This window comes from Canis lupus, chromosome 31, assembly GCF_003254725.2.
Source record: "Canis lupus dingo isolate Sandy chromosome 31, ASM325472v2, whole genome shotgun sequence".
Taxonomy (NCBI): domain Eukaryota; kingdom Metazoa; phylum Chordata; class Mammalia; order Carnivora; family Canidae; genus Canis; species Canis lupus.
In genome coordinates, this window is record NC_064273.1 from 39,213,392 (window position 1) to 39,235,285 (window position 21,894).

The 21,894-nt window shown below is 69.3% G+C and overlaps 1 protein-coding gene across 1 annotated transcript; it reads left to right on the top strand.

The window, feature by feature from the left end:
- Positions 1-1,564: 1,564 nt before the first annotated feature.
- On the top strand, positions 1,565-19,776 carry COL6A1 (collagen type VI alpha 1 chain). Its single transcript, XM_025462191.3, has 35 exons — positions 1,565-1,746; positions 2,214-2,343; positions 3,731-3,931; positions 4,386-4,545; positions 4,661-4,789; positions 4,884-4,904; positions 5,131-5,151; positions 5,226-5,270; positions 6,001-6,054; positions 6,474-6,518; positions 6,613-6,639; positions 6,828-6,854; positions 6,940-6,984; positions 7,529-7,582; positions 7,752-7,814; positions 8,499-8,561; positions 8,680-8,733; positions 8,823-8,858; positions 9,063-9,125; positions 10,023-10,085; positions 12,582-12,644; positions 13,523-13,585; positions 13,893-13,943; positions 14,075-14,110; positions 14,586-14,648; positions 14,846-14,911; positions 15,358-15,393; positions 15,629-15,665; positions 15,972-15,980; positions 16,072-16,205; positions 16,309-16,418; positions 17,026-17,209; positions 17,304-17,484; positions 18,281-18,310; positions 18,436-19,776. Exons 1-35 carry the CDS (start codon positions 1,653-1,655, stop codon positions 19,056-19,058), a joined length of 3,081 nt encoding a protein of 1,026 aa, XP_025317976.3. The 5' UTR covers positions 1,565-1,652; the 3' UTR covers positions 19,059-19,776.
- Positions 19,777-21,894: the final 2,118 nt, after the last annotated feature.

The window sequence follows — 21,894 nt, forward strand, 5'->3', positions numbered from 1 at the left end:
ACAAGTGTCAACAGCTCCAGCTCTGGAGGAGGCCTTCTGGAACCTTCTCCGGGGCTGGGGTGGATGTGGCCACATCAGGGTCCCACCCTACGGGACCGCGGTGGGGTCTTCACTGCCACCCTCGGAATCAGGGTCTGGGTATAGAATTGACTCTTGAAGGCAGCCCAGGGGGCTCAGCGGTTCAGCGCCGCCTTCGGCCCAGGGTGTGACCCCAGGGTCCTGGGATCGAGTGCTGCGTCGGGCTCTCTGTATGGGGCCTGCTCTCCCTCTGCCTGTGTCTCTGCCTCTCTCTATCTGTTTTCTGAATAAGTAAATAAAATCTTAAAAAAAAAAAAGAATCGACTCTTGAACAGCACAGGTTTGAAGGCAGGTCGGCTCGCAGCGGGGTCTCTCCTGAAGGCGCAGTGGAGCTCCGCAGTGGCATTTTCTCCATGTTGTCAGGACTTAGCAGCTCCCTCCTCTCGGCGACTTTGCTGTGACGACTGGGCACATGACAGGACAGGCCCAGTCGGGCACTGACCCCACAGCGCTCCGAGCACCGAGGCTCAAGGGGTCCGTCCCTATTGGTTACCTTTGTTCTATCAAGTGGGGACCTTCCCCAGCGAGAAGGAGCGTCTACATGAGCGGTTACTGGGGGCCATTTACGCGCGCACCCGCAGCCCCGGCGCGGGCCTGGGCCTGCCACTGACCTCGGGGCGCAGGACGCAGGGGGCGCGGGGACCCAGGGCTGGGTGCGGGGGGCGGGGGCCGCGGGGGCGCAGGGGAGCGCGGGGGGGGGGGGGGCGCGGGCATCCAGGCCTGGGCGCGGGGGTTGGGGGAGCCTGGGCACGCGGGGCGCGGGGAGCGCAGGGGGACGTGGGGGGCGCGGGGAGCGGGGAGGGGCGTGGGGACCCAGGCCTGGGCGCGGGGGAGGGGCGCGGGGAGCGCGGGGGGACGCGGGGGACTGGGGGGGCGCGGGGGGCGCAGGGGGGCGCGGGAGGCGCGGAGGAGCACAGGGGGCGCGGGGGGCACAGGGGGGCGCGGGGGGCGCGGGGGGGAGCGCGGAGGGGCGTGGGGACCCAGGCCTGGTGCGGGGGGGGGGGGCGCGGGGAGCGCAGGGGGGCGCGGGGGGCGCGGAGGGGCGCGGGGGTTGCGGAGGAGCGTGGGGGCGCGGGCATCCAGGCCTAGGCGCCAGGGGCGCGGGGAACACAGAGGGCGCGAGGGGTGCGGAGGGGCGCGGGGGGCGGGCACCTAGGCCTGGGCGCAGCCGGGGCAGGGGGCGCGGGGGCGCGGAGGGCGCGGGGAGCGCAGGGGGACATGGGGGGCCCGGGGGGGCGCGGAGGAGCGTGGGGGGCGCGGGCATCCAGGCCTAGGCGCCGGGGGCGCGGGGAACGCAGGGGGCGCGGGGGCGCGGGGGGCGCGGGGGGCGCGGAGGGCGCGGGGGTCGCGGGGGGCGGGCACCCAGGCCAGCGGGGCAGGGAGCCGCGGGGCGGGAGCGGCCGTGACTCAGCCGCCGGGACCCCCGCCCCCGCCCCGCCCCACCCCGCCCCGCCCCGTGGGGCTGAGGCTGGGCCGCGGCCGCCAGCGCCGGGCGAGTCGGAGTCGGAGTCGGAGTCGGAGTCGGAGTCGGAGTCCGAGTCCCGCCGAGCCTCCCGCTCCCGGGCCGCGGGGACATGGGGCCGGGCCGCGCTCTGCTGCCGCTGCTGCTCGCCTGCTGGGCCGCCGCTCAGGACGCGCCGGGGAGCGCGCGGGCCGTGGCCTTCCAGGGTGAGTCCCGCCGCCCCTCCCGGCCCTGGACGGCGCGGGTCCCGGTGCCCCGCGGCCCCCAAGGCCCCAGCGTCCCCACCCCGGGCCGGTGGCCGACACCCGAGGGCGACGCGCTGCGGGAGCAGCCCAGGCCGCGGCGTCTGACTCCCCTGGGCCCCAACCTGGTCCCCAAGCTGGGCCCCGGGGCGCAGAGCAAGCAGCCCCGTCCTGCCCCCCCACAGGCTGGGGCTCCCGACACCCCAGGCAGGGCTCCCGGACCTGGGCTCCCAGGGTCACCCTGCCTTGCCCCTCGGTGCCGGGACCCCGTGGAGGTCCCAGAGTCACCCTGCCCTCCCGTGGTGCCAGGACCCATGTGGGGCTCCCAGGGTCACCCTGCCCCCCCTCCGTGCGGGGCCTGCCTGGGGGAGGTGGCTCCCCTGTGTCCAGGAGGGCGCGGGGTGTGACCTCAGCCCCCCATGCTGGCCCAGACTGCCCCGTGGACCTCTTCTTCGTGCTGGACACCTCCGAGAGCGTGGCCCTGAGGCTGAAGCCCTATGGGGCCCTGGTGGACAAGGTCAAGGCGTTCACCAAGCGCTTCATCGACAACCTGAGGGACAGGTAGGAGCGGCCGTGAGCCTCGGGGGCGCGCAGGGTCCCCACCCTGGAGCCAACCCCCTGCCCAACCAGAGGACCAGGTGGGAACCAGGCCGCTGAGTCACCCTCCTGCGTCCACAGTGGCTCCAACGGGCCAGGAAGGGGCTGAGTGTGAGGAGGGGACGTGCAGGGCACCCCAGGGGCTGTGGCACAGCACTGCACTGGGGGGGCTCCCAGGACCCCAGATGTGCCTCCCCAACCCAGCAGAGCGGGTTTCAGGAGTTGGCAGGAGGCTTGTGGTTCCGCCTGGTGCCGGAAGAGAGCCCCCCTCGCCACCCCTGGACTCGGACCCTGGCCCCGTGGACGGTGGGAGCCTGTGTCCTGAGGCCAACACCCTGTCGCAGTGTCCTGGTCCGGAGGCGGAAGGGCTGGCCTCCTTCCCGCCCTCACTCTTTCATCTGCTCCAGGAGTGTGCGGGCGGGGGGGGGGGGGGGGGGATGGGGGGGAGGTGGCACTGGGGTCTCCCCGGGCAGCGGCCGGTCTGATGACTGGACACACCCATGGGGGAGTCAAGGCCATGGGGTGGAATCCAGGTCAGAAGCAGGCTCTTCCCCAATCTCCCATCTGGGCAGGGCCTGGGCCCCGTCCTGCTGCCCCCCTGCTGACCTGCTGACCTGGGGCCAGGGCACTGAACCCCCAACCTTGAGGGGGTGGCAAGGACAGTGGGTGGGGGCCTCCCAGCAAGGGCCGTGTGACCTGAAACCTTGAATTCAGCCCAGATGCCGGGGTCCCTGAGGTCCCCCAACTCCTCCAGGTGCCTCAGGCCTGTTTACTCAACTTCTCATGACTCAGTTTTCCCAGCCGTGAAATGGGGTGAGCTCTCCTGCTGTGGATGCTGTTGGCACCGCTGTGGGGGCCCCGGTCACCCTGACTGCTGAACTGGCTGGTATCTACCCCAGGCCCCAACGAGTGACCCCTGAAACCTCCAGGGAAGGTGCACAGGGGCAGGAAAGGCAGCCACTCAGGGCCACGGGGACCCGTGCAGTGTCCCACTTAGAAGGGGCCTCCCTGCACTGTCGCCCTGCCCCCTGCCGTCCACGTGGGACCCCATCCCCAGAGGGGCACACACCTCCTCCTCTGAGCACCCCGGATGTCAGGGGAGACAGTGGTCACCCGCCGGCTGGGGCCGGCCCTCCCCACCACGCCCCAGCCCCCCCGCCCCGCCGCGTGTCCCGCGTGGCCCCCAGGGCAGGGAAGTCCAGCCAGCGCTGCCGGGGTGTGACGGGGCGGGGCGGCCTGTCGGCCTGTGAAATGGGCGACCGTCGTGCCCGTGGACGGACACACACGGGGAGCCGGGGGCCCTGGCGGCGCCTGCGGGGAGGACCAGCGCTCACCCCGCGCGGCCCCGCAGGTACTACCGGTGTGACCGCAACTTGGTGTGGAACGCGGGCGCCCTGCACTACAGCGACGAGGTGGAGATCATTAGCCCGCTGACGCCCATGCCCGCCGACCGCGACGCCCTGAAGGCCAAGGTGGACGCCGTCAAGTACTTCGGCAAGGGCACCTACACGGACTGCGCCATCAAGAAGGGGCTGGAGGAGCTGCTCGTGGGGTGAGTGCCCGGCCCAGGTCGGCGCCACCCCGCCCCGAGCGGCCCGTGTCCTCGACGCTGAGGGACGCCGCGCACCTGCCCCGGTGGGCAGCAGCGGCGGCCGCTCGGTCCCCGGCGAGCACCCACCCGCGCTGGCCCGTCCCCTCCTGCCCCGGCCGGTCGGGGCGCTCGGGGGCGGGCACCTGTGCCTCTCCCGGTACCCGGTACCCGTGCGTTTTCCAAGACAGCGTCGCCGAGAAACGTGACCCCGCAAACCGTTGCCACCTGCTTCACGTCCTTTGTCATAGCCTCTGTCCGCAGCCGGGTGGGCCCGGAGAGGCGGCGGCCCGCGCAAACCGCCCTCCCAGACCGTCCCTCCAGGCCGCCAGCCCCGCTCCTCCCCGCGCGGCCCCGCTCCGTCCCGGCGCCCCGAGCTCGGGCTCACGGGCCGGGCCTCCCGCTGCCCGCCCTGCAGGGGCTCCCACCTCAAGGAGAACAAGTACCTGATAGTGGTGACGGACGGGCACCCCCTGGAGGGCTACAAGGAGCCGTGCGGCGGCCTGGAGGACGCCGTGAACGAGGCCAAGCACCTGGGCGTCAAGGTCTTCTCCGTGGCCATCACGCCCGACCACCTGGTAGGAGCCCCGCGCCCGCCCCGTGGCCTGGGGGGTGCCGGGCGGTGGGGGCCGGGAGGAGCAGACATGGGGGGCAGGCCCCGCCGTCGTCAGCCGCCCCCCTCGTCCACCCCAGGAGCCGCGCCTGAGCATCATCGCCACGGACCACACGTACCGGCGCAACTTCACGGCGGCCGACTGGGGGCAGAGCCGGGACGCCGAGGAGATCATCACCCAGACCATCGACACCATCGTGGACATGATCGTGAGGAGCCCAGGGCGGGGACCCTGCGGCGGGGACCCTGCGGCCGCACCGGAGCTAGCACAGGAGCTAACCGCTTTCCTCTTTTGCTTTTCAGAAAAACAACGTGGAGCAAGTGGTAGGGGTCCCCTCCCCCTCCGCCTCCCCCCTCCCCTTCTCCCTCCTTCCCTTCCCTCTCCTCCCCTTCTCCCCTCCTCCCCTCCCCCCTCGCCCCCACCCCCGCTGTCCAGGGCAGCACCAGCCCCTCTGCCCCCCGGTGCCTGCCGTCGGAGCGCAGGCGGGCACCCAGGGACCCCGCGGAGCCCCGCGTTCTAACGTGTCCTCTGTCCCCCCTCCTCCGGCAGTGCTGCTCCTTCGAATGCCAGGTGAGTAGGGGCCCGGCCCCCTCTGCCGACACCCAGGAAGCTGGCTCGGCCTGACCCTTCTCTCTGTCTCGCAGCCCGCCAGAGGACCTCCCGGGCCACGGGGCGACCCCGGGTATGAGGTGAGTGGCCGCACCCCTCCCTGCAGGCAGAGGATGGAGCACAGCCCTGCACACACGGCCCTGCGCCCGGAGCCCCTGGTGCCAGGGACGCGGCGGGCCCCCAGGCGGCTGTCCTGACCCCACAGGGCGCCCACCCACCGAGGCGGCCCCCACCGTGGGGAGAGAGTCCAGGCCCGCCGACGTCGTGACCGGGGCTAGCGTGGGGGTCTGACCGGCCTCCCCACGGCTCCCTGGAGGCGCACCCCCCGCGGGCCGGGCTGCAAATGTGGGTCCCAGGCCAGGTGTGGCCCCCACAGAAAGTCAGCGGTAGCAGCCGCCACGCGCCCCTTGGCACGCTGCTCCTCAAGTGCAAGCTCCTGGCTGCTGCGCAATGTCGGAGTCCGCGGCCATGAACCTCAGGAGCACCGCCCGCGGGCGCTGAGCCCGCCCCGGCCTGGGAGCCCCGCACAGTGGGGACGGGTGGGGGTGCCCGAGGGAAAGGTCGGGGGCCGGGCCGGCCGCACAGGCCAGCACAGGGCCTGGGGGCTGCGGGCGGGCGCAGACACCCGAGTTCGCAGACCCCAGGGCAGGCCGCAGCCACGGCAGGAGCCCCAACACCCCAAGGCCTCTGCAGCTCCCCGAATATCTTGTGAATCCTTCTCTTGGGGACAAGTTGGGGGGGGTCTCTGCCGCCAGGTTCTCAGAAATAAACAGAAATCATCCCCCAACCTCGGTCTGCTCTGTGTTCCAGGGAGAACGTGGGAAGCCGGGCCTCCCAGGAGAGAAAGGAGAAGCCGGGGAGCCCGTGAGTGCCGAGCGCCCGACCTCGGGGTGGGGGTGCTGAGAAACCTGAGGCTGGCAGGGGAGCTGGGTTCGGTGGAAACTTCTAGAAGGATGGCTGGTTTCTGGGCACCATGGTCTTGTGGCCTGACCTTCAGGGCATATGGCCCCAAGGGCAGTGAGAGCAGCTGTCCCTTCCAGCACATTCGGCCCAGACCTCAGTGGAGCAAGTGAGGGGTCAGCCCAGGGATGTCTCCCCATAGTCCACCCCCCACTCCTGGGAAGCCTGGACCGGCCTTCCCCCTCCTCCTGGGGGGCATCCTGGAGCCCCACTGAGGAGACCCCCACCACCACCTCAGGCTGCTGTCTGGGCCTCAGGCCTGGGCAGATGGGGGGCTGCCCCTGCCCCGGGGGGCGTCTAACGTGCCCCCTCCTCTGTTCCAGGGAAGGCCCGGGGACCTCGGACCCATCGGCTACCAGGGGATGAAGGTGTGTCTCCCCCTCCCCCAAACACATCTGGGCTCGCCCCGGGGCGTTGACCCGGGACACCAGTGACACCCCCTCTCTCCTGTCTGCTCTGTAGGGAGAGAAAGGGAGCCGAGGGGAGAAGGTGAGTAAGGCGGGCCTTGGGGTGGTGTCCCTCGGGGCACAGAGCCGCCCCCCGCGTGCCCGAGCCTGAGCCGGCGGCGCCCATCACGGCCACCCTCCTCTGCCTCCCTGGGGAGACGCGGGCCAGTTCCCCGGGAACCTGCCTCACGCTGGGGGGCCACCCCCTCCCTCTCTCTCCTGTCTCTGCAGGGCTCCAGGGGGTCCAAGGGCTACAAGGTGAGTGTGGGGGCCGGGCCTGGCTTCTGCCCTGGGGGTGCCCTCTGACCCTTGTGAACCCCTCCGTGGTCTTTGCTCCCTGCAGGGCGAGAAGGGCAAGCGAGGCATCGATGGTGTGGACGGCATGAAGGTGGGTCCCCCCCCCAGCGGGAGGCGGGAGGGCGGGGCCGGGTGTGAGGGGGCGGGGCCAGGGGCGGGAGGGCGGGGCCAGGATGCGATGGGGCGGGGCCGGGTGTGAGGGGGCGGGGCCAGGGGTGGGAAGGCGGGGCCTGGCTGTTGGAGGGCGGGGCCAGGATGTGAGGGGCGGGGCCAGGATGTGAGGGGCGGGGCCTGGCTGTTGGAGGGCGGGGCCAGGATGTGATGGGGCGGGCCTGGGTGTGAGGGGGCGGGGCCTGGCTGTTGGAGGGCGGGGCCAGGATTGATGGGGCGGGGCCAGGGTGCAAGAGGGCGGGGCGTGGAAGTCAGGGGCGGGGCCTGGAGGCCAGGGGCGAGGCCTGGTGGCCGGAGGGCGGGGCGTGGAGGCAGCGGGAAAGGCCAGAGCGGGTCCTACCCAGCCCCAGACCCCGCGGACCCAAGCGGGCTGGCCAAGGGGAGACCACCGTCCCTGCGGGGCCTCCGGAGGGGTGGCCAGGCCGGAGCGCGAGTCCGGGCACTGACCCGCCTTCCTCTTGCAGGGGGAGATGGGCTACCCCGGCCTGCCAGGCTGCAAGGGCTCGCCCGGATTCGACGTAAGTTGCATTCTGTCGCTGACATTTTCAGACTAAGTTCCCGGGTGCAAACGTGGACCTCGGAAGTCACCCGGGGTGCCCCGCGCAGACCTACCTTTCCAGCGTTTGCACCCAGCCCAACGGCTGCTTGTTGCAGACCAAGGGCTGACCTCCTACGATTTCCCACCAGGGAGCTCAAGGACCCCCCGGGCCCAAGGGTGACGCAGGTGCCTTCGGACGGAAAGGAGAGAAGGTTAGTGACCCAGGTCGGGCGCTCCCACCTACCCGGCGTGACCCAGAAGTCCTTCCCGGAGGCAGATCCTCCGCGGGGGCAGGTGGGGAGCAGGGTGGAGAAGGCGGAAGCTGTCCCCAAGTGAGGGCTGGGCCTCCTCGTGCCCCAGGCCCCCCACGCTGCCCACCTGCAGCAGGCCAGGTGGCCCCCACGGCCGCACAGCCTGGAATCCGTCCCCTCACCAGGAGGGCACAATGTAAGGATAAACAGGCTGCTGGTGGCTGCGAGCGGGCAGGAAAGTCAGGAATGGGGACATGGGGTTTTGCGTCTGACGTGGGGCACAGCGTTCTGTTGCGGGTACTTTCCTGGCGTGTTGAGCGGCGGGGGGATCTAGGGGGGCGGCCAGGTAAGGCTGACCCTCCAACACACCCCAGCCACGCGGACTTCCTGGGCGATCTCCGCGTGGGGCCTCCATCTGACTTCCAACCGGATGGAACAGGCTTTGGTGACCAGAGCTGGATCCGCATTGGCATGCGCGGGGCTGAGCCCAGGGGTGCCACGGGGAGGGGGCTTCAGGCGGTCCTGGTAGAGGAGTGGGGCTGGGGAGGGCCCTCCGCATCCGGGTGCCTGTGCTCGGTGGGGGAGGAGGGCGGGGCAGGGCCGTGCCCCAGGACAGCATGGGCATGACCTTTCCAACCTTTGCAGGGTGCCCCTGGAGCTGATGGGGAGCCCGGAAGGCCGGGGAACACGGGGCCACCGGGAGATGAGGTGAGTGCTCGTGGAGTCCCCCGCAGGTGGGGGGGCCCGAGCCCTGGGATGGGGGTCGGCCGCAGCCCCGGGCCCAGCGCGGGTCCAAGAGGGACAGCTGCACCCTTGTCCCCCCCAGGGCGAGCCGGGGCTGCCTGGTCCCCCCGGAGAGAAGGGAGAAGCCGGCGACGAGGTGAGCACCCACAGTCCGCCCCCGCTCCCCCCCACCCACCGTCAGAGTTCCCATCCCAAACTGACGCTGTTTGTTCCCCTCAATCCCAGGGAAACCCCGGACCGGACGGTGCCCCCGGAGAGAGGGTGAGTGGGGCAGGGGCGTGGGCCTCACCGCCAAACAGCCGCGTGCTCATGGGCCCCAGGGCTTCTGTCGGAGTCAGGGGGACCCCGGGCTCTGAGAGGACGGGGTGTCCCACCAGGGAGGTCAGAGCCCAACCGGGCCTCCGCCCCCTCCTCCCCGCAGCATCTGGGCTGCAGCCTCACCTCCGTCTGCCTCTCTCCGCACAGGGCGGCCCTGGGGAAAGAGGACCACGGGGGACCCCAGGCGTGCGGGGCCCACGGGGAGACCCGGTGAGTTCATCGAGCTGAGAGCCTGCCCCCCCTCCCTGCGCCCAGGGGCTCAGACCATCCACCTCCCCAGGACACAGGCCCCCCGTTGGACTCTGGCGACCTGCGCCCTCACCTGGTTTCCCAGCAGCACAACCCAACCCGGGCCCCGGGGCGTCTCAAGGGCCCTGAGGGAGGCCAGGAGGCCGCGGGTCCAGACCAGGAGAGCCAAGGGCAGGCTCTCCGCTGCCCCCCTCCCGGCGACCAGCTCGTCCCACCACCAACAACCCCAGCAGCCTGGGGTGCGGACCGAGCCTTGAGGGCATTGCCGGGAACAGGACCCCCCAGCGGCCGCGCGGTCCCTCCTGCTGTGACCACCCAGGAAAACCGCTCCTCCGGGGACGGGTGTCCAGCTGCCCCGATGCGGAGAGCATGTTAGCCTGAGGCTGAGGTCACTGAAGAGGGATTTGCTTTCTGCCCCGGCCCTGCTCCTCGTAGCTCCCGGGACCCCACGACCCTCAGCACGGGGGTTGGGGAGGGATGTCAGTGCAGGGACGACATGGCCTGACCCCCGTTCCAAGCTCCCCTGGTGCGATCAGGACCCCAAGAGCCCCTGGGCAAACAGGGCCACAGCCGCTCCGGCCAAGGCCAGTCAGGGAGCCTCCCTGGAGGGGGAGCAGGTGCGGGCTGCGGCCCCCGGCCTCGGGAGGAACCTCCTCGCTGCAGTCTCCTGAGGCCATGCAGGTCTCTAGAGGGCCGCTGACCTCCTCGTGGTGAATTCCCGGGAGGAGGGATGAGGCCAGGCCCGCAGGGGCTCGGGGCGCTTCCTGGCTCGGAGAGCTGGGGTCCCCGGCCTTGCCCGTGCCGCCCAGGCAGCTTGACCTCTCCAGGCCTCCACACTCACTACTCGTCCCTCCCCAGGGCGAAGCTGGACCCCAAGGTGACCAGGGACGAGAAGGCCCCGTCGGCATCCCCGGAGACCCGGTAGGAAGCTGTCTGGGGGGCGGGGGGGGGTGTTCTCACCGGCCGGAAGGCTGACGGCAGCTCATGAGTGTAAGGGAGGGCTCTCTCCACTTCTGACGTGCGGGCTCCTGCAGGGGCTGCCCAGGGGCAGGAGCCAGCGGCAGGAGGCGGAGGCAGCCGGGGCCACCCAGCTCCCATGGCCCCCAGGGACTGTGCTCATGGAGGGGAGTCAGAGGCTGCCCCGTCACCCCGCGGGCTCCTGCCGGGACATAGGGCTGAGTGAGCAGACCCCCGCCTCAGAGTGGGTGAGAGGGGCAGCGGCGGGGGACCCCGGGACACCCGGGGACGCCCCCTGGCCTGGCGGGGCAGGGTCATCCCATGCTAGGAATGGCATCCTTGAGGCCCCAGGAGGCACCAGGGGAAGAGGCTTGCTCAGCAGTGGGAATCCAGGTGTGAGCTCCTGGCTGGAGGTAGACGTGGGAGTGTTGGTGCATAGAAGTTTCCGGAATTCCTGGATGGGACACTTTCCAGAGGCCGTGCTGGGGGAGGAGATGAGAGTGGCGGCTAGGGAAGCAGAGGGTCCGACCAGGCCGCGGCCTTCGGTGGAGCCTCATCCCCAGCACGCAGGGAGGGCTCTGTCTTCCTGCCGGTGGCCAGGAGGCCGCTGTTCCAGATGCCTGAGCCCCGAAACCCCCGCGGGGAGGAGCCCAAGGCTCACCCGCCATGCGGCCGTGGACCTGGGGCGACCACCCCCCAGGCGAGCCCAGGAAGGGGCCACTCGCTGGGCATCCCGGGGGCAGCTGCCTGGCCTGCAGGGCAGGGTCTGCGCACACCCAGCTGGGAGGCGCCAGTGGGGGACGAGGGGACAGCACCCTGGGGGGCCGAGAGCGCCGGGAGCTCCGCGCAGTCAGCGTCTGGGGGCCCCGACCTCAGAGCGCCAGGGCTCGGGCTCTGGTAGGGCGTGGCTTGTGGCCTCAAGCCTTTTTGGTGGCTTTTCTCGTGGAAAGAAATTAGGAATTGGGCTTTTAACAAAAAAGGAATTTAAAAAACCAGAAAGCAGCAGCGACCGCAGCAGGGCTGCCCAGTCTGCAGGAGCATTAAAAATGTGCTGGGTCGGTTCCAGTGCGGGGCGCAGGGGGCGTGGACCCACTTGGAGGCCAGCTCGGTGGGGGACTGTCCTCCCACGTAATTCCAAGTGGGGCCCCCTAGGAGCCAGCTGTTCCCAGGCCCGCGGCCGTGTGAGCACAGGCCGACGCTCTGGAGCATCCGCGTCTCCTCGGCGGTAGAGGCGGATGACATCTCTCCAATAAGATGGGTGTAGACGCTCTGTGGCTCGTGCACAAAGAGCCCTGTAGCTGGGCCCTGTCTCCGGCTTCGGAGCCGCGGTTGAATCTAACTCCGACGGGAGAAAGGCGTGCGGCAAAGGCGCCGTTCTCCTGCCCCCGCATCTCCCCCGTAAGGATCGATTTTACTTTCTTCCGAAGTTCAGTTTCTTTCTGATCCTTTCACGTGTGTGAGAGCGTGCGGGGGCGGGCACGTTGTTGACACAGGCAGCGTCCTTCTGGGATGCTCTTCCCCTGGGGGCCGTCCAGGTGGGCACCGTGGACTCCGCGTGCCGAGTGCCCCCGCTCGTCCCCTGTCAGCGTGTACGCAGGCGCTGTCCAGGATTTTGCTTGGACCGTAAGACGCGTCAATGCCCATCTGTCTGTTAGCTCGCTTGTCTTGCCACTTGTCCATCCATCCTTCCTTCCTCCTTCCTTCCACCCTTCCTTCCATCCTTCTATTCATCCATCCACCCATTCCCTACCCAACCATCCATCCTTCTTCCCATCCATCCAACCATCCTTCTTTCCATCATCTCATCTATTCATCCATCTTTCCACCCATACTTCTACCCAACCATCCTTCCTTCCTCCCATCCATCTTTCCTTCTATTCTTCCATCCATCTTTCCATCCATCCCTCCATCCATCCCTCCTTCTATCCTTCCACCCTTTCTTCCTTCCATCCATCCATCCCTCCTTCCGTCCCTCTTTCCATCCTTCCTTCCTCCCACTGGCCTGGCCTGGGGCGCAGAGGGCCTCTGTTTCCCACCCATCCTCCTGGCCCCCATTTCATGTCCCCAGAGCTACCCCCAGGAGCCCCGAGGTGAGACTGCGGGTCCTTGCCGCTGGCATGAGGGCGACAGCCCCTGCTGAGCACCGGTGAATGGGACACCGGGTCACCGGGAGTGCGTGCCTTTGAGGGAGAACCCCGTGAACAGGAGCCTCCCGGAAGGCGTCGGCAGACAGGCCCGAGTCCGGGGGCGGGGGCGGGGGGGTTCGGCTCCACACCTGGCATGCACTCCCCTGTCTTCGGGCCGGGTGTCCCCTGGTGCTCGGGGCACCAAGACCTGGATGCAGAAAGGCAGACAGCGGCCCCGGGGAGACACGTGGGCCCAGGGGAGCAGCTGGCGTGGGTCTGGGGCGCTGGGGGCTCTGCGGGGCCAAGAGGTGTGACAGCGTGTCCGTCTCCGCAGGGCGAGGCTGGCCCCGCTGGACCTAAAGGTTACCGAGGTGACGAGGGGCCCCCGGGGCCTGAGGTGAGTGCCCCCCACCGCGCCCGCACCCCGGGAGGGCCGTGGGACTGGGGAGCGCCCCCGCTCCGGGTTCGCGCAGCTGTTTCAGTGCATTTCGCGGCACCTGTGTCTTTCAGGAAACTTGAAAAATGCAGGAAAAAAATTAGACAGAATTGAAATCTAAAATGCTACCACCCGGAGATAAAATGAACGTTTGGGCTTCTTTCCAATTTATTTTTCTTTTTTTTTTTTTAATTTATGATAGTCACAGAGAGAGAGAGAGAGAGAGAGGCAGAGACACAGGCAGAGGGAGAAGCAGGCTCCATGCACCGGGAGCCTGACGTGGGATTCGATCCCGGGTCTCCAGGATCTCGCCCTGGGCCAAAGGCAGGCGCTAAACCGCTGCGCCACCCAGGGATGCCCCCCAATTTATTTTTCTTACTTGCATACTATGCCTTATAAATTTGGCTTCCTAAAATTTGTTTTCTAATTTTGTCATTATGAACATTTTCTAACACCCTTAATGATTTTGCACAACTTGCCTGAGGCGCCTGCGCAGCCCCCCGGAGCTGCGTCCCTTTGCTTCTCGGAGCCCCGGGGCTGGGCCTCCCGGCCGTCTGCGGCTCCCAGCCCCGGGGGTCACCGCCCTGAGCACGTGGGTCCCCTTCTGGCCGCGTCCGGGGGCGCCCGGGGGATCTTGGGCAGGAGGTGCGGGCTCCCCCAGGGGCTCTGTTGCCCCGTGGGCAGCTCCAGCTGGTGGATTTAAAGATCCTCCCCGAGTCACGTCGCGCGGGCGAGCGGAAGCCCGTCCTTCCTGTGCTCAGTGGTGTGGCGCCTCGGAGCCCCCGTGCTCACTGGCTGCGCGTCCACTTCGCTTTCCCAAATCCTCCTCCCCTCTTTAGGGTTCCAGAGGAGCTCCTGGGCCCGCGGGGCCCCCCGGAGACCCCGGGCTGATGGGTGAAAGGGTGAGTAGTGGTCCCAGAGGCTCAGGGCCCGGGTGGGGCTGACGCCTGGCTGCAGGGTCGAGAAAGCTGTGGGTTCGAGGTCATGCGTGGGGTCTGAGCGTCCCAGCTGCAGTGTCTGGGGAGGTGCTTCTTCACAGGTGACGCGGCCTGTGTCTGGGGGCACCAGGGGTGCTGCAGCCCCTGCGGTCCCTGTGCTCGCCGTAGGCCCCGGGCGCCCACTCCAGACTCGGGTCACACAGGGCACCCTGGGCAGGGGGAAGCTGCACTGGACGGCAGCCAGTGACAGGACTCGGTCTACTCTCTGCAGGGCGAAGACGGCCCCCCGGGAAACGGCACCGAGGGCTTCCCTGGCTTCCCTGTGAGTGCCCCGGGTTCCTGCCCCGTCGTCCCTGGGGCCGCACCAGGAAGCGGTGGCGGGGGGTGTCCCTTGGGCGCCCCTGCCCCCGGCCGAGTCAGAGCCTGCTGTGACCGTCCTGTCTTTCCCTGCAGGGCTATCCGGGCAGCAGGGGCCCCCCCGGGATAAACGTGAGTACATGCCCACCACCGGGCTCCTGGTGCACTCACACACGTGTGCAACACACATGCACATGCTCACACGTGCACCCTCAGCCCCACACGTGTCTCAGTCTGTGGGGCCCCTGCCCAGCCCGGGGTGACCGGCATTGCCCCTGGGCTCCCAGGTACTGCGCCCCAAGCCTCGGGGTGTCGTCCGGCCGGCGCTGGGCCTCAGGGCCTCCCCAGGACCTTGTGCCGTCCCCGCGCGGGGACAGCGTCTCCTCTATCTTTTCCTTTTAAAGCTTCTGCTTCTTAAAAAGGAAACGCAGCACCATGGCTTCCAGCTCATAAAGCTGGTTTCAAATAGAAAATTGGTAGAAACAAGGCAGGCAGGGGCCGGTGCTGGGGGACAGGACCCAGCCAGCGCGGGCGGGGGTCCCCGCCACACACACACCTGCCCCCGGGACTCTCTGCCCCATGGGCCGTGTGCTCCTGTCACCCGCAGGGCACCAAAGGCTACCCAGGCCTCAAGGGCGACGAGGGAGAAGCCGGAGACCCCGGAGATGACGTGAGTGCAGAGCCCCCCAGGGTGCTGAGGTCACCTGCAGGGTCCGGACGTGGGGCGGGGGTGGTGGTGGAGGGAGGTGGCGGCTGCGGCTCTGCGGGGGGCGAGGGGACACCAGCCCAGGGCCCGTGGACAGAGCAGCCGCAGAGGGTCCGGTTGGTGGTGGTCGTGTCGGGTGACGCTGTGCTGTTCCCTTCCAGAACAACGACATCTCCCCACCAGGAGTCAAAGGAGCAAAGGGGTACCGGGGCCCCGAAGGTCCCCAGGTGAGGGGGCGTGGCCGGGGGCTCGCAGGAATTCTGAGGCTGCGGAGGGGTCGGAGGGCAGAGGCTTCAGCACGGCTGGCCCTTTGACGGGGGGGATAGGAGGGGACGGGCAATTTCAAGGGTTGGGGGGCTTCAGGGATGGGGGAGCAGCTGGTAACCAGGTGAGGCGTGAGGAGAGCGCAGCAGAGCCCAGGGTGGGTGTCTGGGGGGCACCCCTATCCACTCAGACCGGAACAACTCCCCGCCCAGCGGTGAGAGCTGGCGAGCCATGCCCAGGGCCCCCGCTGGCCCTGCAGGCTAGGGAGGAAGTGCCAGTGTCTGGGGGCCCCTGATGGGACGTGGGGTCAGCCCGAGGGCCGGGAGGCTCCCGGCAGGCAGACCCGCAATCCAGGAGGCCATGCGCCCTCACCACCTTCACCACCTTCCCCCTGTCCTTCCTCTGACAGGGACCCCCAGGACACACAGGACCCCCGGGACCAGATGTAAGTGGGCGTCTGTGATCACTGGGGGGAGGCTGACCTCTCTGGCCATGGACCCCCGAGGGGGGGCACTATGACTGCGACAGGGGTGTGTGATGGCCACAGGGGACGCAGGGTGGCTGCCTGGCAGGGACCCCTGCCCCAGGGTGCCTGCCGCCCTGGAAAGCGAGTCCCACCGTGGTCCCGGCTAAGGGACCCGGCCGCCCGTTGAGCTCCCCGTGCATGTGTGTCCCCGCAGGAATGTGAGATCCTGGACATCATCATGAAAATGTGCTGTGAGTGTCTCTCATCTCTGACCAAGTGTCTTCATTGGGAAGAATTCGGTGCCACCGGCGCCAGCGCCCACCTTTGGCGTTCAGAGAGGGCTCTGTTAAACCGCGGGGTGGGGGGCAAGCAGGAGGGGCAGGGGTGCGCCCCGGTCCTGAGAAGCTCCCGGAGAGGGGGCTGGGCCACTGTCACCCCAGCTGCCCTACGGGGGAGGCCTGGGTGTGGGGCAGCGCAGCCCACCCTGGCGAGGGCAGCCCGGGCGTGGGGGTAGGATCTCTAACAGACCTGACTCCTCCCTTCTCCTCTTTCCCCAGCTTGCTGTGGTGAGTCCTTGGAACCTTTCTGGGGTGTTCCCTGGGGGAGGCAGGGGGGTGGCGGGGGGCCCCTGGAGGCTGACCCTCCCCTTGCCCGCAGAGTGCAAGTGCGGCCCCATCGACATCCTCTTCGTGCTGGACAGCTCCGAGAGCATCGGCCTGCAGAACTTCGAGATCGCCAAGGACTTCGTTGTCAAGGTCATCGACCGGCTGAGTAGGGACGAGCTGGTCAAGGTGAGGCAGGCCCGCCCCGCCGCTGCCCGGGACACCGGGTGGGGAAGGGCCGGGGCCCTGCCAGAGCTCGGGAGTCCGCTGACCCTGGCCTGGGACCCCGCAGTTCGAGCCTGGCCAGTCGCACGTGGGCGTGGTGCAGTACAGCCACAACCAGATGCAGGAGCACGTGGACCTGAGGGACCCCAACATCAGGAGCGTCCAGGAGCTCAAGGAGTGAGTGCCTCGCGCCGCAGCCTGCAAACCTCGCAGGGGCCCGGGCCCCGCCCCCGCCCCGCCAGGCCCCGCCTTTGCTGCACCAGGCCCCGCCCTCGATGCACCAGGCCCCGCCCCCGCCGCCCCAGGCCCCGCCCTCGAAGCACCAGGCCCCGCCCCCGCCACCCCAGGCCCCGCCCCCGCCGCCCCAGGCCCCGCCTCCACCGCCCCAGGCCCCGCCCTCGATGCACCAGGCCCCGCCCCCGCCACGCCAGGCCCCGCCTCCACCGCCCCAGGCCCCGCCCCGCCGCACCAGGCCCCGCCCTCGATGCACCAGGCCCCGCCCCCGCCACGCCAGGCTCCGCCTCCGCCGCACCAGGCCCCGCCCTCGATGCACCAGGCCTCGCCCCCGCCACTCCAGGCCCCGCCCCCACCGCCCCAGGCCCCGCCCTCGATGCACCAGGCCCCGCCCCCACCGCCCCAGGCCCCGCCCTCGATGCACCAGGCCCCGCCCCCGCCACTCCAGGCCCCGCCTCCGCCGCCCCAGGCCCCACCCCCACCGCCCCAGGCCCCGCCCCGCCGCCCCAGGCCCCGCCCGGCACTGACCCGCAGGGCTCCGGCCCCACAGAGCCATCAAGCAGCTGCGGTGGATGGCGGGCGGCACGTTCACGGGCGAGGCTCTGCAGTACACGCGGAACCAGCTGCTGCCGCCCACCCAGAACAACCGCATTGCCCTGGTCATCACGGACGGCCGCTCGGACACCCAGAGGGACACCACCCCGCTCAGCGTGCTCTGTGGCCCGGACATCCAGGTGGGGCCACCTCCGCGCCACACACGGCCACCCTGAGCCCGGAGCGGGGGGCCTCCTCCACCTGGGCCGCGCCGACGCCACCTCTCCCCTCCAGGTGGTCTCCGTGGGCATCAAGGACATGTTTGGCTACGTCGCGGGCTCTGACCAGCTCAACGTCATCTCCTGCCAAGGCCTGGGACCCCAGGGCCGGCCGGGCATCTCTCTGGTCAAGGAGAACTATGCGGAGCTGCTGGAGGACAATTTTCTGAAGAACGTCACCACCCAGATCTGTATAGGTGGGCTCGCGTGGGGGCCTCTCGCAGCCCTGCTGGGAGCCGCCTCGGGGCAGCTGAGGCCCGGCTGCACCCCCAGCCCCCGTGACCTCCTGGCCGCAGGAGCCCCACGCCCCCAGAGCCAGGGCCTCCCCAGGGCTGCCTCACGCTCTTGCTTGAGGACGCTGGCGCCCAGCTTCCCGGGGCCCCGGGGTCCGTGCCTGGCTCCCCAGGGTGCGGGCTGCACCGTGCTTCTCAGGCTTTGTCCTGCGAGCACACACACTTGGTGTGACCCACACACTTGCACTTGCTCTGCTGGTGCCCCAGACGGCCCAGGGCCTACCTCAGAGCGGGTCCTTGTGGGCTCCGTCTGGCAGCACAGCTGGGTGTACCTGCGGGCAGCCAGTGACAGGTGGGAGGGTGCGGGGTCACATCTGCCTACATGGGACGCAGCAGGTCCACGTCACCCGCCGACAGTGTGGCATGAGGTGTTGGGCCCACAAACCAGCCACTGTCCCCTCTGAGCTTCTGCATCCCCGTCCCCCAAAGGGGCCTGGGCTCTGCTCTGACACAGGGTTGGGGTGAGGACCCCTCGATAGTAGCTGGCGACCGTCCTCGGCCCCAGTGCCGCTCGACAGTAAGGGGACGCCCCCTCCTCTGGGCCCAGCGAGGAGGTGCTGGCCAGGCTCCGAGGGGCGCTCCGGGGTGCAGGGCCGCAGCGCCTGCCGCGGGGGTGCTTCGGGTCCAGCTTGCTTCGGGGTCACGGAGGGGAGAGCCGTCCGAGGGCTCGCAGGCCCCATGCTGTTTTTCTCTTTCACAGACAAGAAGTGTCCAGATTACACCTGCCCGAGTGAGTAGCGGGGGTGCGCGGACGGGCACTGGCAGGGGGCGCGGAGGAGGGTCGGGGGTGACCAGAGGCCGGGCGGCCGTGTCGGGGGGCCCTGGCCGGGTGCTGACCCCGTGCCCCCCCCACAGTCATGTTCTCCTCCCCGGCCGACATCACCATCCTGCTGGACGGCTCGGCCAGCGTGGGCAGCCACAACTTCGACACCACCAAGCGCTTCGCCAAGCGGCTGGCCGAGCGCTTCCTGACGGCAGGCAGGACGGACCCGGCGCACGACGTGCGGGTGGCGGTGGTGCAGTACAGCGGGCCCGGGCAGCAGCGGCCGGGCCGCGGGGCGCTGCGGTTCCTGCAGAACTACACCGTGCTGGCCAGCACCGTGGACGGCATGGACTTCTTCAACGACGCCACCGACGTCAACGATGCCCTGGGCTACGTGACGCGCTTCTACCGCGAGGCCTCGACCCGCGATGCCAAGAAGAGGCTGCTGCTCTTCTCCGACGGCAACTCGCAGGGCGCCACGGCGGCGGCCATCGAGAAGGCGGTGCAGGAGGCCCAGCGCGCGGACATCGAGATCTTCGTGGTGGTGGTGGGCCGCCAGGTGAACGAGCCCCACGTGCGCGTCCTGGTCACCGGCAAGACGGCCGAGTACGACGTGGCCTTCGGCGAGCGCCACCTGTTCCGCGTGCCCAGCTACCAGGCCCTGCTGCGCGGCGTCTTCTACCAGACGGTGTCCAGGAAGGTGGCGCAGGGCTAGTCCCTCCGCCGACGGCTCGAAGTGGGCGCCACGCGCACGCTCCGACCAACCCGAGGAGCCACCTGCTCATACAGGGAAGCCTGAGAAGCCCCCGTGTCCCCCGCCCTGTCCCCTCCGTGTTAAGGTCCCCGAAACCCCCCTTCCCTTCCGGGGGGTCGCTGAGCACCGCCTCCCCTCCCGTGTGCCCCTCACAGCGGAGACAATCCCACGGGACTCTTCAGTTAGCCTTCTTCACGCCCCCGAGGTCTGCCAGCGACCTCGTCGTGTGAGGGCCAGACGGACGGAAGCCAGGGTCCAGGGGAGTTTTCAGCCCTAACCCCTGAGTCTCCCCTTCCCCGCTGCTCGGGGTCAGACCTGGGTTCCCGCGGCCTCGGGCCACGGGGCTCAGCACGGACAGACTCGCACCAGCGTCTCCAGCAAACAGCAGGCCATGGCGCCCTCAAGCCCACGTCCCCTGAGCCCCGAGAACAAAGGTGCTATCCTGCAGACCCCCCCGTCTACTCGGAAGCCTGGGCCCTGGGCCTTCGGTGGCACAAAGCGAGGTGTTGCTTTTTAAACAAAAAAACAAAACAAAACAACCCAAAGCTCTTCTTCCTCAGGGGAGTGATTGGTTCTACGTTTTACTGAAAACCCTCTTTATGTGTTAGTTTTCTGATTCCTTGTGTTTGCTCACTGTGTCCACGTCAGCCACTTTTCAGAATAAAGGTGTTCATTCCTCCCTGTGCCATCATCTTTCTGAGTTAAAATCCCGGCCCGGCTTGCGCTTCCCGCCCTAACAGGAGGAGGAGGCAGGCCGGGTGGGGGTCCGATGGGGATGCAAACCCCCTGCTTGGCGCCCACAGCCCCCTCGGGGTCTGGGGCTGGGGAGGGCCGGCACCTGGGCTGCAGAAGCAGCAGCAAGTTAGGTCTCGGGTGGGGAGCTGCCCTGGGACACGCGGCCGGGGTCCAGGGGCCGGGGGCAGGGAGCCGTGGCTGTGCCCTTGGCAGGGGTGGCCCTGGCCTCAGGAAGCAGGTGTGCACGGAGAAGCACATGTGGCTCGGTGCCCAAGGAGGAGGCGCCCAGCCGGTGGCACCCCGCATGCTGCCGGGCCCGGAGGACACAGGCAGGACGTGGGATTTCGTGCACTCAGGCCCCGGGTGAAGGGGGCAGGTGTGCAGGACAGGACATCACAGGCACCAGGCCAGGAGAGGCGAGCAGTGGGAAGCAGCTGGGAAGCCGCAGGTGGGTGGGGGGCCGCCCTGTGCGCACCACGGACAGCCCGGCAGGGGCAGGGGCACGACTCCCGCGGAGACGCCCCCCAGAAGGAGCGGTGCCAGCACAGCCTGCCAAGGGGTCTCAGCGACACCCGCCAAACCGCTCTGCTGCCACGCGCGTCCCTGTGAAGAGCCACACGGCTGCCAGCGGGCAGTTTCCCTTCTCGAGCGTCCATGCGGCCGCACCCCGCACCCTGAACCGCGTGGGCCGCCCGCCTGCGAGCGCCCAGCCTGACCTGCAGCCCGAGCAGCTCCTGGCTCCCTCCCCACCGCCCTCGGCCCTGGCATCGGTTTGCAACCTGTAGCGCCCGCCTGGGCGGGGCTCGTGGGCCAAGGGATCCAGCCACCTGGGGTCCTGCACCCCCCGCAGGGACCGCGCCACGTGAGGGGAGCCAGGGCGCCCGGTCACCGCCCCCAGCTGCAGCCCGGTTCCCTCGCGGGCGTCTCCAGCCGCGGCGGCTGGGTGTGTAAGCGGCCGGCGAAGCCCTTTTCTGCCATCGTGCCCGTCCTTGTCGTTCATAGAAAAATGGGACACGCTTCCGTGTTCCTGAGATACTCGCTCTTCGCAAGGTCTTCCTGCGCTAAGCACGTGGGAAAGGGACCTTGGTGCATCTGGGGTTCGAGGAGACAGGTGTGAGCCGGCCAGCGAGCTTCCCACCCTCCGAGGATGCCGCCGGCTGCTGTGACAGCAGGGGTGGCCTGTGGCTAGCTGTCAGATGGGGTCACTGAGGTCCCCTGGAGCCTCCTCGGAGAGCGGGGAGAGCTCCATGCAGCGGAGCCCCACGACACGCACGATGGCTGCAGGCCGGGAGGCCCGGAGCCTCGCATGTGGCTGGTGGCAGCTCGAGGGCACGACCCACGGCGACCCCGCAGCATCCCCGCAGCGCGCGACCCACCCTGCGCTCCAGCTCCGGCCAAGGGTGTGAATCGCCGCAGGACACGGGGGTTTGGCGGAGTAACCAGGGTCCCTAACCTGTTGACTCTGCGTTACCCAAATGGAAGGGCAGCCCAGGTGGCTCAGCGGTTAGCACCGCCTGCAGCCCAGGGCATGACCCCGGGGTCCCAGGATGGAGTCCCGCATCCGGCTCCCTGCATGGAGCCTGCTTCTCCCTCTGCCTGTGTCTCTGCCTCTCTCTCTCTCTCTCTCTCTCTCTGTGTGTGTGTGTGTGTTTCTCATGAGTAAATGAGTAAATAAATAAAAAAAATCTTAAAAAAAAATTCAAATGGAAGATTCTCCGGGGCGGTCCGACCTGGAGGGTTCCGCCTCGGCCCTTCCCGGGAGCTGCCCGGGGAGGCCACCCAGCCAGAGCCTGCGGGGACAGCAACGGAACGGGGACCGCCGCCCTGCACCTGCGAGGAGCTGAGCCCCGGCCACAGCCCACGAGTCTGGGAGCCGCCCCGGGCCTCGGGCGAGGCGGACCCACCGCTCGGTTCCAGCCCGGGCAGCGCAGGCGGGACCTCGAGCCCGCAGGGGCCCCCAGATGCCCTGCTGGTGAGAGCCCCGGCCACTGATCATCTGTGCGCAGCCTGCGGGTCACAGCTCTCCCCCTGCGCCGTGCCTCGCCCCGGCCCTCCTGTCCCC